Source organism: Eublepharis macularius, chromosome 17, assembly GCF_028583425.1.
Source record: "Eublepharis macularius isolate TG4126 chromosome 17, MPM_Emac_v1.0, whole genome shotgun sequence".
In the NCBI taxonomy this organism is placed as follows: domain Eukaryota; kingdom Metazoa; phylum Chordata; class Lepidosauria; order Squamata; family Eublepharidae; genus Eublepharis; species Eublepharis macularius.
The window spans coordinates 4,641,715-4,657,083 of record NC_072806.1 but is presented as its reverse complement, the minus strand read 5'-3'; the positions used below and the strand labels follow the sequence as shown (position 1 = coordinate 4,657,083).

General features: G+C 46.5%; 1 protein-coding gene across 1 annotated transcript in view; it reads left to right on the top strand.

Moving 5' to 3' along the window:
- Positions 1 to 15,369, top strand: part of AGRN (agrin) — a 297,229-nt gene that overhangs the window by 10,488 nt on the left and 271,372 nt on the right. Inside the window, exon 2 of the mRNA XM_055001300.1 lies at positions 11,504 to 11,765. Within this exon, the coding sequence (XP_054857275.1) occupies positions 11,504 to 11,765 (262 nt within the window). The remainder of the gene's footprint in view (positions 1 to 11,503; positions 11,766 to 15,369) is intronic.

The window sequence follows — 15,369 nt, the reverse complement described above, 5'->3', positions numbered from 1 at the left end:
CTGGTTAAAATTCTAACCCTCCCAGGCTGAAGCCTGCGATAGACAGAGAGATAAGCGAGATAGAGCTGATGAAAGAAATTGGAGCTAATGCCGTCGAAACAGCCGCAGACTGCTTCCAGCCATTAATTTCCTTGCCAGCTGACAATCGCAGAAGGCAGATGCCGAAGGGGAGACTTGCTAATCACACCTTTCTCTGGATTGACTAAGCACCGAGAAGTAAGACGGTGTCCTCTTGGGCAAGGTCTGTTGTCTGCTTTTGGGTGTCAGAAGGGGGTGGCCAGAATACCTGTGCTAATCAGCTGGTGCCTTTCTTTCGACCAGCTTCCTCCTAGAATGGTGGGTGTTGGGATGGTATGTGCAACAGAGGTGGCATCTCCTTTTCTGTGCAAAGGCCATGAGGGGCAGTGCTGCTCGATAAACTCTGTTTTGTGCATTGAGATGTTGCAACAAACCACTGTTGGTACAAACGGTGGTTAACAAACCAGCTACAAATCCTAACTTTGAAATCCTGGTTTGTTTGACTGTCTGTGTCCGTACATTACAACTATGAGAAGTCTGTAAACCAACAGTGTATTAACAATGCCTGAATGCAGCCAGAGAGATTCAGACAGCACGAGAAACTGTAGTTAGGTCTGGGCTGATAATCCTGGTTTAGTGGAACTGAATTAAGCACAGTTAATGCAGTGGCCGGCTTTCAGACCACCACGCTAGCCATAATGAGTTTAAATCATAGTTCTGTATATCTGAACCGAGCCATAGTAAGAAAGTACCATTCTACTGGCTCTTGCCACTTGTCATTCAATGCAAACATTATCGAAGGCTTTCACGGCCGGAGAACGATGGTTGTTGTGGGTTTTCCGGGCTGTATTGCCGTGGTCTTGGCATTGTAGTTCCTGACGTTTCTCCAGCAGCTGTGGCTGGCATCTTCAGAGGTGTAGCACCAAAAGATAGAGATCTCCCAGTGTCAGAGGTGCTACACCTCTGAAGATGCCAGCCACAGCTGCTGGTGAAACGGCAGGAACTACAATGCCAAGACCACGGCAATACAGCCCGGAAAACCCACAACAACCAATGCAAACATTAGCTTGTTAAATCGTATTACATACCAAGTTGCATTTTTATGACATCTGGGCAGTAGTCTCCGCTGTTCCTTCGCTGTCCATGGCGTGCTGTTCTTCCTGACCATAGCGGCCAGATACCCATTGCTGATACTTTCCCACCCTGAGCAGTTGGAATGTTTATGGAAATTCTTTGACATAACAGCTCCCATCTGTGAGTGTGTGTGTATGCACACTCATGGGGGAGGGGGATTGCAGGCAAAATTATGCGTCATGATCCTTACCTCTACCATAAAAAACCTCCCCACCCCAAACCCTTTTATGTGCAATAGTTCCAGTTAATTGTTCACATTCTTTATTGGAATTTTCCGTCCTGGGGTAATTGATGGTCTGCATCCATTAACAAATGCTCGCAGCCCTAGTTTAAATTTTAAATATTATTTTAAAAGCCTTTTTCGCTCTCTCTTCTCCCTCCCTCCCTCCCCCACTTCTCGGCCTCTTACCATCTCGTAAATCTCTCTCGAGCACAGTTTTGTCACTGTCTGATGTAGCCGCTGCTTCTCAGACCTGGTCTCCTCTTCCTGCCTCTCCTTCACGGTCATTTTAAGCGCTCTTAACATGCCTAGCAAGTCACTCGGCCCAAAGGGCTTTAATTGCCCTTGATGGCTTTGGTGTGCGTGACCTTCCCATCCGAACGGATTGTTCATTTTCTTACAAGAGCAAGAGATTGAAATTGCTGCGTGCAGAAGAGACCTTCTGACCCTTCTCTGCTCTCACTTTGTACTAAAAAGATCTCCCTGTGTTATGAATCTGGGGGCGGGGGATCCATGCTAATAACCGCAGCAGACTTGTGAGAGATACCCAAACTCAAACCATGGGGCATTTCGGTGCCTTCCAATCATGTTTCAATCCTGCCCTTCTTCAGAGGAAATCAGGGCTTCTGAGGTTCCTTAGTCTCTCTAAATGAGACATCTGACACGTGAAGAACACGTGTCGGAAGATGCAATGTTAGCTGGGAAGGGTCATTTAAAAAGACAGAGCTGGCAGCAGAGCAAAGGCATTGCTATACACTGGAGCTGTGTGAAGGGGCTGTGAAATGCTAGAAGGGAAACTTCAGCCCGTTAGAACCTCTCCTGGTCCAAGCCCAGCTCTGGAAGGCAGCTCCAGCCCATTTCCCTTCCTCGCTGCCCGCTGGTTGCCATCCCACACAGTTTTGAGACTGGAGAGGTGAAATTGACAGAACTTTCCGGGAGGCGAAGATGAAATGAACAAACCCTCTGAGGAGCAATCTCTGACAGCTCTGTCTTTTAAAACTACACTTCTCGACTAACATAGACTCTGAGATTTAACTGCTTACTGGTGACCCTAAGAACCGCCCTAAAGCCCTGAAACTGGACCAGGCTTTGAGATCCAGAAACCCTAAAGAAGGAATAACAGTGTGCATTTTTTCCTTGTGCATGTTACAATGCCCCACCTTTGGCTTTATGGGCAATTGTGGAGGCTGCTTGGTACGAATGTGCCTTTTCATCAACCATTGGCAAAAGGAGGCATCTCGTATAGACACTCTTAATGTGAGAGAGCAAGAGAGGTTGTCCCATGATGAAGTCCAGTAGCACCTTAAAGACTAACAACATTTATTCTGGCATGAGCTTTTGAGAGCCAGAGCTTCAGAGACTAGTAGTGCAATCCTGTGATGAATTACTCCAGGCTAAGCCCATAGAAGTCAACGAATTTAGACTGGAGTAACTCTCCTTAGAATTGCACTGTAAGTGAAGGAAATCATTTTTATAAGAAAAATCACAGAAGGGTTGGGGAAGAAGGAGAAGTTAGAGCGAACAAGGCTTGGTGCGAATCTTTGGCCATAATTTCCTGTGCAGGGGACTGGAAGGGATTTGGTTGTTACCCCCAGGGCTTTTTTTCAGCAGGAACGCGGGGGAACGGCGTTCCGGAACCTCTTGAAAATGGTCACATGGCTGGTGGCCCCGCCCCCTGATCTCCAGACAGAGGGGAGTGGAGATTGCCATCCGCGCCGCAGAGCAGTGTGGAGGGTAATCTCAACTCCCCTCTGTCTGGAGATCAGGGGGCGGGGCCACCGGCCATGTGACCATTTTCTTCGAGGGCAACCCACTGAGTTCCACCACCTCTTTCCCCAGAAAAAAAGCCCTGGTTACCCCAAATGGTTGATGAAAGGGCTGAGCGATTCCAGTACAGAGAAGTGAAGTGTACGGAAGTAGCATATCCACTGAGCATCGAGGCCGAGTGGGAATTCGAACCTGGATCTCCTGACTCGGATGCTCTTAACGGCTACACTGAACTCTTTTGCGCTCAAAGAAGACCTGGTTGATCTCAGAAATCCTTGTTAGTAGTTCTGTATTGTCTCCATATTATTGAAGTGGGTTGAATCTGTTTCAGTTCAGAGGAGCCACAGCAGAGCTCAGGATTGAAGAAGACAGTAACCTTGTGGTTATATACCGCTCTTCAGGACAGATTAGGGCCACACTCAGCACGGTTAACTCGTCAGTGTCATTATTATCCCCACAACAATCACTCTGTGAGGTGGGTGGGGCCGAGAGAGCTCTGAGAGAGCTGTGACTGACCCAAGGACACCCAGCTGGCTTCAAGTGGAGGAGTGGGGAATCAAACCTGGCTCTCCAGATTAGTCCTGCTGCTCTTAACCACTACAGCAAACTGGCTGTCATCGGGTTGTCTTAGTTACTTGATTTATTTATGTCACTTTTGTCCCCCAGTGGGGGTCTAAAGTAGCCATCAACATTCTTCCCTCCTCAGTTTTACCCTAACAACAACAACCCTGTGAGGTAGCTCGGGCTGAGTGAGGGATTCAAACCCAGTGAGTTTCCATGACGGAGCAGGGATTCGAACCTGGGTCTCCAAGATCCTAATCCTGCAGTCTGTCTACTAAACTATGTTGTTTCTCATCCATGCTTATAATCGCTGTCTCATATCAGGCCCCATAATAATACACCTATGTATGTTGTCTGTTGTGTTGGGTTTAAGAACACAAGAAGAGCCGTAGCAGATTAGACCAGCATCTTGTGGCCAGCAGAGACTTAAAAATCGTTACAGTAATAACATTAAAAATGCATTAAGCAGATAGAAATAAAATGCAACTAGTAAGAGAAGCTTAAAAGCAACAGGAGAATGTAAAAACAGAAGACTAAAAAAACTAAAAGGGGGGAAAGATGCGGTTACTTACTTGTGGTACTGTTCATTCAGCCGACTTCATGAACAGAAAACAGCTGGAGGCAGAAAACAGAAGGAGGCAGTTGTAAGTTCCTCCAGGGAACAGACTTACCTTTCCTCTCTGCGAGGCATCGCATGCATGGACGGGACAGTAGAGATATCATTTAATAACTCTTAATGGGATAATGATTGTTGTGTTATTCGAGCATACAATATGAGGCAGGAGGGGTGGGCAGCCATGATCTTAACTGGAGACAATAAAAAGTCCTTAGAGGCCATGGAGCCGGAGTAGATGGGACACCGGGAGATCGATGACGGGAGCCAAGGTGATGTGGTGGTTAAACGTGGCAGGCTAGGATCAGGAGACCTGGGTTCAAGTCCCTCCTCACCTTTCTCCAGTTGCTCTTCTTCAGGCTACCCTTCCTCACAAGGTTATTTTGAAGATAAAATGGAGGAGGAAGAGGAGAGAACCCAGTAGGGCAGCCAGTAGGAAGGGTGAGAAAAAAAAAACATCTCTTTCCTCTCCCACCAACTTGGGCCCTGCAAAACTCACCACCCAACACAGAAGCCTCTTCCCCCCACAGATGCTGGGCCTGTGACGCCCAGCCCTGCCCGGAAGGTTTTGCACACTGGCAGTTGTCTTCTTCTTCTTCTGCTTTGCGAAGAAAGTAGGTGGGGCTCAGGATATTTTTTTCTGCCTCAACTTGAATCTGGGGTAAAGTGTGGCCTCAGGGTGCAGCTTGGCAAACAGCTGGCAGGTTCTGAGAGCTGACCAGGGAGGGAAGCGGCTTTATGCCTTCTCTTGGCAGCAGGTTTAGCTGGCGTTGTTCCCAGCGCATTCCTCACCGCTGGAGCGCCTACTGCTTGTCCCTCTCACCTGGCTCTGTGTGTGCGTGCGTGCGTGTTTCTCCTCCTCTCTTTGCCCTCTAAGAGGCAGCTGTCCACACCCCGCCACCTGCCCCGCTCCAGTCTTCCTCCTGGAGAAATGTGTGCGTTTGCTTCCACAAACAAAAGTAAACTCTGCACGGAGGCCAACGTTAGCCTGCAAGGGTTCCTTTACCTTGAAGTGGTTCTGCTAGCTGGCGACCGGCCAGCTCTCTGCAGAAAACGAAGCTTTCGCTCTGGCAAGGCAAGGACTGTGATCAGAAGTTGAAGGCTGCTGCTCTAGCAGCAGGGTGTGTGTGTGTGTGTGTGTGTGTGTGTTGATTCCAGCTGCTTGTGTAACTTCTCCTTGTATGGGTTCTATGGGTTTGCTTAGGAAGTAAACTTTCACACAAATTTAAATTAAGAAAAAAGTCTTTTAAAACCTTTTTAACAATTAATACAACACAATTGTTTTTTCCCCTTTAACTAAACTCATAAGTGCAACCATACAGCTTTGCAAAGGTAAACAGTTCAACTTAGTGGAATCAGACAAGTGATCGAGTCCTTTTTCACTGTCCTTCCAATTCGAAGCATCTGTAGCCCAGGCTTCTGTCCCCTTCTTGTGGAATTAGGTAAAGGTAGTCCCCTGTGCAGGCACCAAGTCATTACTGACCCATGGGGGGACATCGCACCACGATGTTTTCAGACTTTTTACAGGGTGGTTTGCCATTGCCTTCCCCAGTCATGTACACTTTACCCCCAGGAAACTGGGTACTCATTTTACCGACCTCGTAAAGATGGAAGGCGGAGTCAGCCTTGAGCCGGCTACCTGAACCCAGCTTCCGCCGGGATCGAACTCAGGTCGTGAGCAGAACTTGGGCTGCAGTACTGCAGTTTACCACTCTGGGCCACGGGGCTCTTGGGGAATTACTGCCCTGCAAAAATAATATGATCCCAGTAACACCATACAAACACCACTTTAAGTCATATTGTTCACATACAACATTTGATTACCTTATTCAAGGTGATAAGAGCATATGAGTTATTATTCAGCTCTCCAGCATCCAACTCATTCCTCAGCTGCCTGGCTCTAGTTACTGAGGGCTAAACCAATTAACATACAGGGGGTTACACTTGCCCCCCCAGATCCCATAGCTTTCCCTCTGTTTTAAATTTCTTCTGAGATCATTGATGGGATGAACTTTTAAAACTCTGTCCTCCTTCCTTGCACTGCAGTAGGGTTGCCAATCTCCAGGTGGAGCCTGGTGTTCTCCCGGAATTACAACTGATCTCCAGACCCCAAAGATTGGTTTGCCTGAAGAAAATGGCTGCTTTGGAGGGTGAACTCCCTGTTCTCGCATCCCTGATGAGCCCTCTGACCTCCCCAGGCATCGACCCTAAATCCCCAGGAATTTCCCAGACCAGAGTTGGCAGTTCTACCATGTACCATGTAGGAACGGTGGCTAATCTCGCACCAACTCACGTCCCCACCCCTCTCTTCCCTTGCGGTTGGCAGGGAAGGGTGAAGTGAACCTGGGACATAGTGCAGAGTCAGAACATAGTGCAGAGTTTGTTTTTATGCTGTTAAATCTGGCTTTTATCATTATTTAATGTACCGTTTTATCAATCTGTAGGTTGTAATCCGCCCTGAGCCCGTCCACGGGGAGGGTGGACTATAAATTTAATAAATAATAATAATACCAGAGACTGTGGTGCACCGAGATTGGCACTTGTAAAACATTTGTCTTTGAATGTGATTGTAGGTGGACCAGGTACGTGGCCCGTGAAGAAGTAAACCTGTGAAACAAGTGTGCATAAATAGCTGGTCCCTTGTTGGGCCGTGGGGTTGTCCACACACACCGTTGTTCATGGTCCCACCTGTAAAAGAGAAGAAAACAGGATTAGAGAATGTTCATTTGTGTCCAAGACTTACCTGGAGTACGAGTTTTCCCATGGGAGCATCCGTCTTCTGTGCCCCTAAAGAAAAAGGAAAAAAAGACTGTATTATTTCCGGTACATCGTAGCTTGACACTGATTATACAATTACAGCCGACCATTAGGAGACATTGTTGAATTAACAAATGTTTATTTAGAGTGTAATATGAATGACCATATTTGGAATGTTTACTGGCTTTTATAGGATTATTAGCACTTAGTCACTTTGTACACTGAAAATTTGATATTGATAAATACATATTGATTATAGACATGACTTATATTTCTTCCCCTGAAGCTATGGGCTTACCACTTTTTGTACTGAGTATTGCCATGTGGTCATATCAGTGGTAACGGTATATACAGTTTAGTGTGCATTGCAGTTTTACTGTGTCTGTGTGGGTGTTTTTACATCGGTGATATCAAGTGTTTGTCCCATCTGGGGTCTTTGTGGCTAATGTAGATTTGAGGTTGTATTAGCAACCAAGAAGTTGCTATGACCATGAAGTTCTAGTGATCTGCTTTTAGTCTCTGTTGCTTGAAGTGGCACAGCTATTATCATCAAGGGCTGTTACTGCTCTTGACATTTAATATTTGATAACGAGCATTCACGCAAATCTCTTCTATAATGCATACAGCTCTCGCTGTAAAGGTTATCTGTATTACTGTCCTTGTAGCGTGGGCAGAGGACTGAAAGACCACCCCGACAGTTCATGGCAGGATTGAGATCCAGGCTGGGGTCTTCCTGATTAAAGCAATCTCACCCCCAACCTGCTGGCTTCTGGGACACGGGAGTGGCAGGAACAGACTGCAAATAATCCTTGGAATCTTGGAGTGATCTGCCACAGATCCAAGCTTAAACCTGTCTTAAGCCCCTTAGCGGAAGGCAAACTATACATTTCCTAGAATAAATAGATAGGTTTGGTTACCGCCAAGGTAATGTGAGCCAGAGCTGAGCTCCAGAATCTGCTTTGAATGCCAGGTTGAGCCTTGGCAAATGTGTGGTCATGATAAGGAGTGCCTCTGAGCACATTACGAGGATTAAAAGTTGCACATATTTGTGATGCCCTGAGCAACTTGGAAAAAATTATGTGATGTAGATGCAGCTTGTTAACAATACAATAAGGGAGAATTCCTTCGTTTGTATTTTGCTTTGTTTTCTAGCAATGTGTGCTATTGCTGCCTTGCAGCCGTGGTTCAGCAAGAGACGTGCTGCTTCTCTGGCAGCAGGCCGTTGCTGTTCTATTTCTAAGGATTCTGGAGTGTTTTAGGTCCAAAACCAAAGCTTGGAAAGAAAGATTTTGTTATTTCTTTGCACATTTTGAGTTTGGCCCTTGATCTTTTGTATTCTCTTGTTCTTTCTGCAAATGAAGATATTCTAGTTAAGCACAGAAAGAGGCTGTGCTATTCTGATAACCCGGCATCATCTGCCTCTGTTAAGGGCCGGGTTTTCTTTATCTCTGTTGTGGTTTAGAACTGTTTCTGGCCGCCTTGCTTGGGAAGAAGGAACTTCCAGTGACCCTCCTAATAAGGCTTTTATTGCATGGACATGTCGGCCCGGTGCTTCCGGCCAAAATCCTGTCTGCTATCCCAAGATGGTGCCTGTTCGTCAGAACTTGTGCAAGCTGGGTGGAAATCTTTTAACTCAATTGAGCAGAAGAACCATAGTAAATCATGGGGTGGGTGGGTGGTTTTTCGGTTGTTTTGTCGCTTTTAACAGCCCCCTTCCCTCCTTTCTCCTCTGCTCCTCTTGGAAGGAACGAGGCCCACACCACTGGGGCCCTATTTGGATTCCAGCTTTGTCTTATTTGCCAGCAGAGCTACTGCTTCTGAAAAGCTGGGAAGGGTTTGTCCTCTATGGGAGGGGTTGCCGCTGGCAGCTGTGTTTGTTCTTGTGGTGAAACATCCCTGTGAAGCTTTGTTTCTTAAAAGCCAAACACGTTCATGGCCAGAGGACACGATTTCCTTCTTTCATTCCTGTGGAAATTAGATACTTAACGTACGAACCGTCTTGCTGGGTCCTGCTGAGGTCTTCTAGTCCTAAATTCTTTCCCCACCAATGGCCAACCAGGTATCTGTGCTGGGACGCTCCTAAACAGAGCAAGATTTCTCCTTGTTCCCAAATTTTTGCAACCTGTCGTATTACCTGTTTGAATCTCCCAGCCATTAATCGTTTTGATTCATACTGTGTAATCTGCCTTGAGTCGCAGTGAGAACGGGGGACTGTAAATAACATTAATAATAAAGGTAGGGAATAGCCTCTTCTGACCCACTTATCCCCAGCATCTCATGGTCAAAGGTAGACTTCGTCATTCCATGGAGGTTCCATTTTGCTCTCATGGCGAGGTTGAGGTCCTTGGCAGAGTCTTCCAATGTCAATCACGTCATTTTGGGAACATCATGAGAATTTTGCACTGTACTATTGCTTTAAGCTGTAGTGGTATTGGCAATAGCTCTTGTCTCTCAAGTATCTACTAGGCGTCTCTGTGCACTTAGTGCGTTTTCCTGGAAGCTCTATGCTTGCTCCCCAAACCTATACATAGGCAGACCAGTTTCAAGCATGGAGGAAGAGAGTTTGTTGATGATTAGGGCTTTCAATTATGATATAAAGCACTTTACACCACAGGGCGGACGTTGGGAGTTCTAAGCTGACGGACTCAGTGCAGTTCCAACTTTATTTATGGGTTTCAATGATGTTTTTAACTGTATGTGTTTATATTTTAAATAGACAAATAGGAGGGGAGGCTGTCCGAATCCAGAGTGAACTGGCTTTTGAGTCGCTGATTACCTGACAATACACTGTTTTCTTGAACACTAAATAATAATAGTTCGTTTGTATACTATTCTTCTGGATAGATTTAGTGCCCACCTAGAGTGGTGAATTGAGTCAGTGTTACTGTGTTCACAATACAGCTGGGGAGCTGGGGCTGAGAGGAGTGGCTTACCCCAGGCTGCTTGCTGAGCTCGTGGCCGTTGTGGGATTCGAACCAGCAGAGTGCTGATTTGCAGCCCAACCACTTAACCGTTACGCTATAGCAGCTCTTATAGGATATTATTGCCCTCTACAGTACAGCTGGGGCTGCGAGAAATGGCTCACCCAAGGCCATTGCAGAGCTTATGGCAGTAGTGGGAGTCAAACCAGCAGAGTGCTGATTCGCAGTCCCACCACTTAACCACTATGCTACAACAGCTGTCTAGAGTAGTGTCCCACTCAGAGTGGTGAACAAGGTTATATTATTCTTATCTCCATAATACAGCTGGGGAGCTGGGGCTGGGAGGAGCAGCTTACCCAAGGTCACCTGCAGACCTCATGGCAATTGTGGGAGTCAAACTAGCAGAGTGCTTTCTCGCAACCCAACCACTTAACCACAACGCTACACCAACTCTCTAAAATGCTAGCTGCATGGCTGTCCCCCTATGCTCTGCCATGACAGCTTTGTTCATCTGAGCAGGGCCTTTTGTGGGTGCCACTCCACAAATGGGCAAAATCAACAACTGCCTGTGCATGCACATTCTCTATTGTGCCTGCCCCACAAGAGTTGTAGAGTACAACACTAACCATTATATCACACGTTCTTTTTTCTTGTTAATACACCCTGAGAGATTAAGCATAATTTGTTCTGCTATTAGGGGTGCATGTGAGGAGATGCCACAGTGAAGTTTTGTAAACTGAATTGTTTGTGCGCTTAGCTGGCATTTGTATTTGTTTTACCAAAATATTTATACCTGGTAACTTTTACTATAAATGCTCCCTAGGTGGCTTCTAACAATTGTGTCACAGTAATAATAAACTTTGAAAGCACAACCACAAGAGACTGTCCACAGAACTAGCAATGCAAGTCAGCAGCTAAACCAGTCACATTCAGTCATAAAACTTGCATAGAAGATATCAATAGAGTAGTATCTTCAGGTTGAGGAAAATACGGACAACTGCAGAAGTCAACAGAGGGGGTCAACTAAGAATTTTGGAAAATACCTTGTGCGAGTGCAAAAAGGCTCTTTCTTCAGGGCCTGCTTCATTTTAGAAGATGGAGGCAGGAGGAGCAGGACCCAAGAGGCTGATGTTAACCTGGAATGAGCTGATACGCCTCTTTGCATTTCTTTTGGGTTTTGTGTGGTTTCCTCATCATCTGGTTGGGTTTGTGTTTGCTTGCCGATGTGGGTTATTTCTTTGACATCATGTGTATGTTGTTGACCCAAAAATAATGTTGAAAAACACGTTCATTTAATGGGGAGAGTTTGGCATGCAGAAAGAGCAACTGGTTGGAAAATGAAGACAGTAGCATCTTGCGAGCCAGCGAATGAAACGTAATGCTCGGTGAGTGTTTGTAAATTGTAGCCTGCTCCGGTTGACGGGTGAGGATTAACTGTCCCCCAAGGTGTCTGGAATATTTAAGACTCTAGTGGGGGAACTCGTCATAAGTGCCTGTCTTTCTCTCTTCCAGGTGAGGGTCTGGCGGTACCTGAAAGGCAAAGAAGTTGTGAATCACAAGATCCTTTTGGATGGCGGGAACAAAGTGATGATTGGCGGGTTTGGAGACCCCTTGATTTGTGATAACCAGGTCTCTACGGGGGACACCCGGATTTTCTTTGTCAACCCTGCCCCGCACCATATGTGGCCTGCGCATAAGAACGAGCTGATGCTAAACTCCAGCCTCATGAGGATTACTTTGCGCAATCTAGAAGAGGTGGAACACTGTGTAGAAGGTGAGTCCGGCACATTTTTTGAGTTTGCTGTGGGAGTAGTGTGGTTTTGGGGAGGGGGTCTCAGAACAGCCAAGAGATTTGTGTACACTGTGTTTAAAAATAATGGCAGCTGCAAAGAATTCAGATTCTAAGCTAAGACATTTTGGGTTCTGGGACCTGTATAAATTATGCAGGATGAGCAAATGTGTATCGTTTCTCTTCAAGGAGCATGAAGTTGTGCCTCCTCCAGCATTTGGCAGTATGTATTGCAGGTTGGTTACTTTCAAGGCCAGGTAAGGAGCTGGGCAGAGCTCTAGAAATCAGATTTGTCCCTGTTGTGGCTTTGGAGAGGTCTGCCGTTGCTGTCACACTGTCAGGCTCATCATGGTAGTCATAAGGGCGAGAAACTTGTCGTTTTGAAATGAAGCGCTACATCCAGTTGCTGGACATCTGGCTCCTCAGATTTCAGTGGCCTGTTTTTGCAATCATAAGAGCAAGAAAGTTGTTTTTATAAATAATTGGAAGCAGACGCAGGAATCCAAGCGCTGCACTGCTGGGACCACATGTCATGTACTGAGCCCTGATTATGGTGTCTGCTGCTGCAGGGCTTCAGCTGAAATAATGTTTTGTAGATATTCTACACTTGGAAGACTTTGCAGTTTTATATCTCTCAAATGTTTCAACTTGGTTCTGTTTCCTTTGCATCTGCAGCCAATCCTTTCCCCCCAGGTTTTGGAGCTTTTAATGTTGCTTCAAGCCATCATGGCGGCGAACGTGACTGATAAATCTTACCCCCCAAAAATCAAACTGGGCAACTGCAGTGATGCCGTAGTAGGGTTGCCAGCTCCAAGTTGGGAAATTCCTGGAGATCTGGGGGGTGAAACCTGGAGAAAGAGGGGTTTGGGGAGGGAAAGGACCTTGGCATGGCATAATTCCATAGAGTCCACCCCCAAAAGTAGCCATTTTCTCCAGGTGAATTTATCTCTGTGGCCTGGAGAACAGTTGTAGTTCCGGGAGATCTCCAGCCACTACCTGGAGGCTGGCAACCCTATGCCATAGCCTCTCAGCAATCCTTTGAATAGATTCAGTTGAGGGAAGCGCTAAGTGCATGAAGAAGTTGGCATCGGAAGTACTGGGACCTTGTTGATGGTGATTCAACACAGCAACTGAGATTGATCGAGATAGGCAGTCATGTTAGCCTGTCTGTAGCAGTAGAAAAGAGCCAGAGTCCAGTAGCACCTACAAGACTAACAAAATTAGTGGCAGGGTAGGAGCTTTCGTGAGCCATAGCTCACTTCCTTCACATTCTAGCTGTATCTGAAGAAGTGAGCTATGGCTCACGAAAGCTCATACCCTACCACTAATTTTGTTAGTCTTATGGGTGCTACTGGACTCTGGCTCTTTTCTACAGCGGCTAAGATTGTCTGCCTCTGTCCTGGTTGCACCGCTTCACACTGCAGATTCGCAAGAGGGAATGCTCCTCCGTAGTTCCGTTCCCATGGAAAACCATATGGCGTCTGGAGGGATGTAAGCACCACATTTATAGTCTAGATTGGCACGGTCCAGGCCTGGGTTGACTCTTCGGCTGTTATTTTGGGGGAGTCATCATGCCTACTTATGAGTGCAAATACTGTCCACTTTATGAGATTGTATGGCATAGGTGGGGCAAGTGGTAAAATGGGGGAGATCTTTATAAGAAAGCAAAGCGGCTGCACACTTCCAGTGCAAAATGGAGCATCTTTATGGGCGAGAGACTTGCTTCCAATGACTTCTGCCTTTCGGGTTGTTTCAGTTTTGGGGGTGGGTGGGAAGTAAAGTGTTTTGATGGGTACGTTAAATCCACAGAACATAACTAGTTCTGCACTAGGTGCCTGTTGTGCCTTCTAGACAAATTGTCACCTGCTTCCTTTTACAAAGTGGCTCAGGGGTATTGGATGCTCATGTTATCTCTGTGATCTATCGGTGGCTATTGGCCATGATGGCTAGATGGAATTTCCCTGATCAGAGGCAGTATCCCTCTGACTAGCAATTGCCCTGGGGCTGTAACCTTCGTACCTTGTTTGAGAGCTTCCTAGAAATGCCGGCATGGAAGTTGGATGATCTCAGGATTCCCAAAACGCTGGGAGATTTTGGGGGGGGGGTGACTGGAGAGGGTGGAGTTTGAGGAGGATGTGATATCTCTTCTGGGTGAAGCTCTAGGAATTTCCCTGGATCTCTGTAGTAAAGGCCATAGAGACAAGGGGAAATTCCTGAAGTGTCACGAGAGAGACCATTTTTCTTCTCTTGCTCCTCAATTTCTTGAAAGTGGGAGACTGGGGCTGGGGATGGAGACTGGCCTTCAAGGGCCTGGGTAATTGGGAAGCCTAATGCCAGCCTGCGTGGACTTTCAGCCTGAGAGGCAAAACAGACGAGACGCCTGACACGTGGAGGACACGTGTCCCTTTCGGTTCCATGGGAAGTGTAGCGAGAAATCCCTCGTCTCCCTGGCGGAGGTTCTTTCTCACTACACTTCTCATGGAACCTTGTGGGACGCATGTCCTCTATGCATCAGCCATCTCTGTTTTGGCTCTTAATTTTGCAGGGTGTTTTTCTGTTCTTAGAGTTAAGTTTTTTGTATTACTAGTTTTCTGAAAGAGACAAGAGAGATTGGAATTTGATCCGGTCTGCTTGGGCCAGGGTACCCAAAGAATAGGCTTCGCTTCCTAGACCTGCTCTGCGCAGGGGTCTTCAGTGACCACAGTCCGGTCTTTGCCTAGGAATGGGTGACTTTGAATTTCTAGCATGAATCAAACTGTTAACTTTTATCTCGAGGCTTTATTCGTTTCTGCAGACAAAGCCGCTTCATGTGTAGTCTACCTTTTCTATGTATTTTGCCCAGGAGCAGGTGAGCAAATAATGCAGGACCCCCCCTTCCCTGTCCCCCCCTACAGTGCTGTTCCCACCAACAAATAAACATTCCAGCTGCTTCCCCCCCCCCTCCACGTTTCTGGGGCCTCCAGAGTGAGATGTACACTTTTTCAAAAAAAGAGCTTTCTTGAAACTGAAAATGCTGTTTAAAAAGAAAACAAACCTTTGGAATACGGGACAGTGCCAGCAACTGGAGGCCAAATCCGGACCTTGGGTCCCTCATGTCTCCTGCTTCAAAGCCCCCTCCCATATATGCACTTCAAGCCCCTTTATTTTGAACCCCTTTCTCCCCGATATGCCCAGTAGTTGTGTTCTCTCCGTTTGTGTATGGCGATAAATTCGCTCTGATAGGAAAGCTTTGTTTTTAGCCTTTTGTCTGCGTGTTGGTCCCCAAGAAAGTGAATCCATGGGCAGAGGGGATGTTGTTGGCCCACAAGCCCGTTTTGAATTGGAAGATGGTTCTCAGTCAAGCCCAGTCCAATCACGCCTGCTATTGTCATTCACCGGCTATTGTCATTTGGCATCTGAAATTTCTCTCCGAGATATAAGGACAGATGGACTCACATTCTAGCTCTATCTGAAGAAGCAAGCTGTGACTCACTAAAGGTCATACCTTTCCACAATTTTTGTTAGTCTTATAGGTGCTACTGGACTCTTGCTCTTTTCCACTGCTACAGATAGACTAACGCAGCTAACCATCTTGATCTATCTCAGTCAA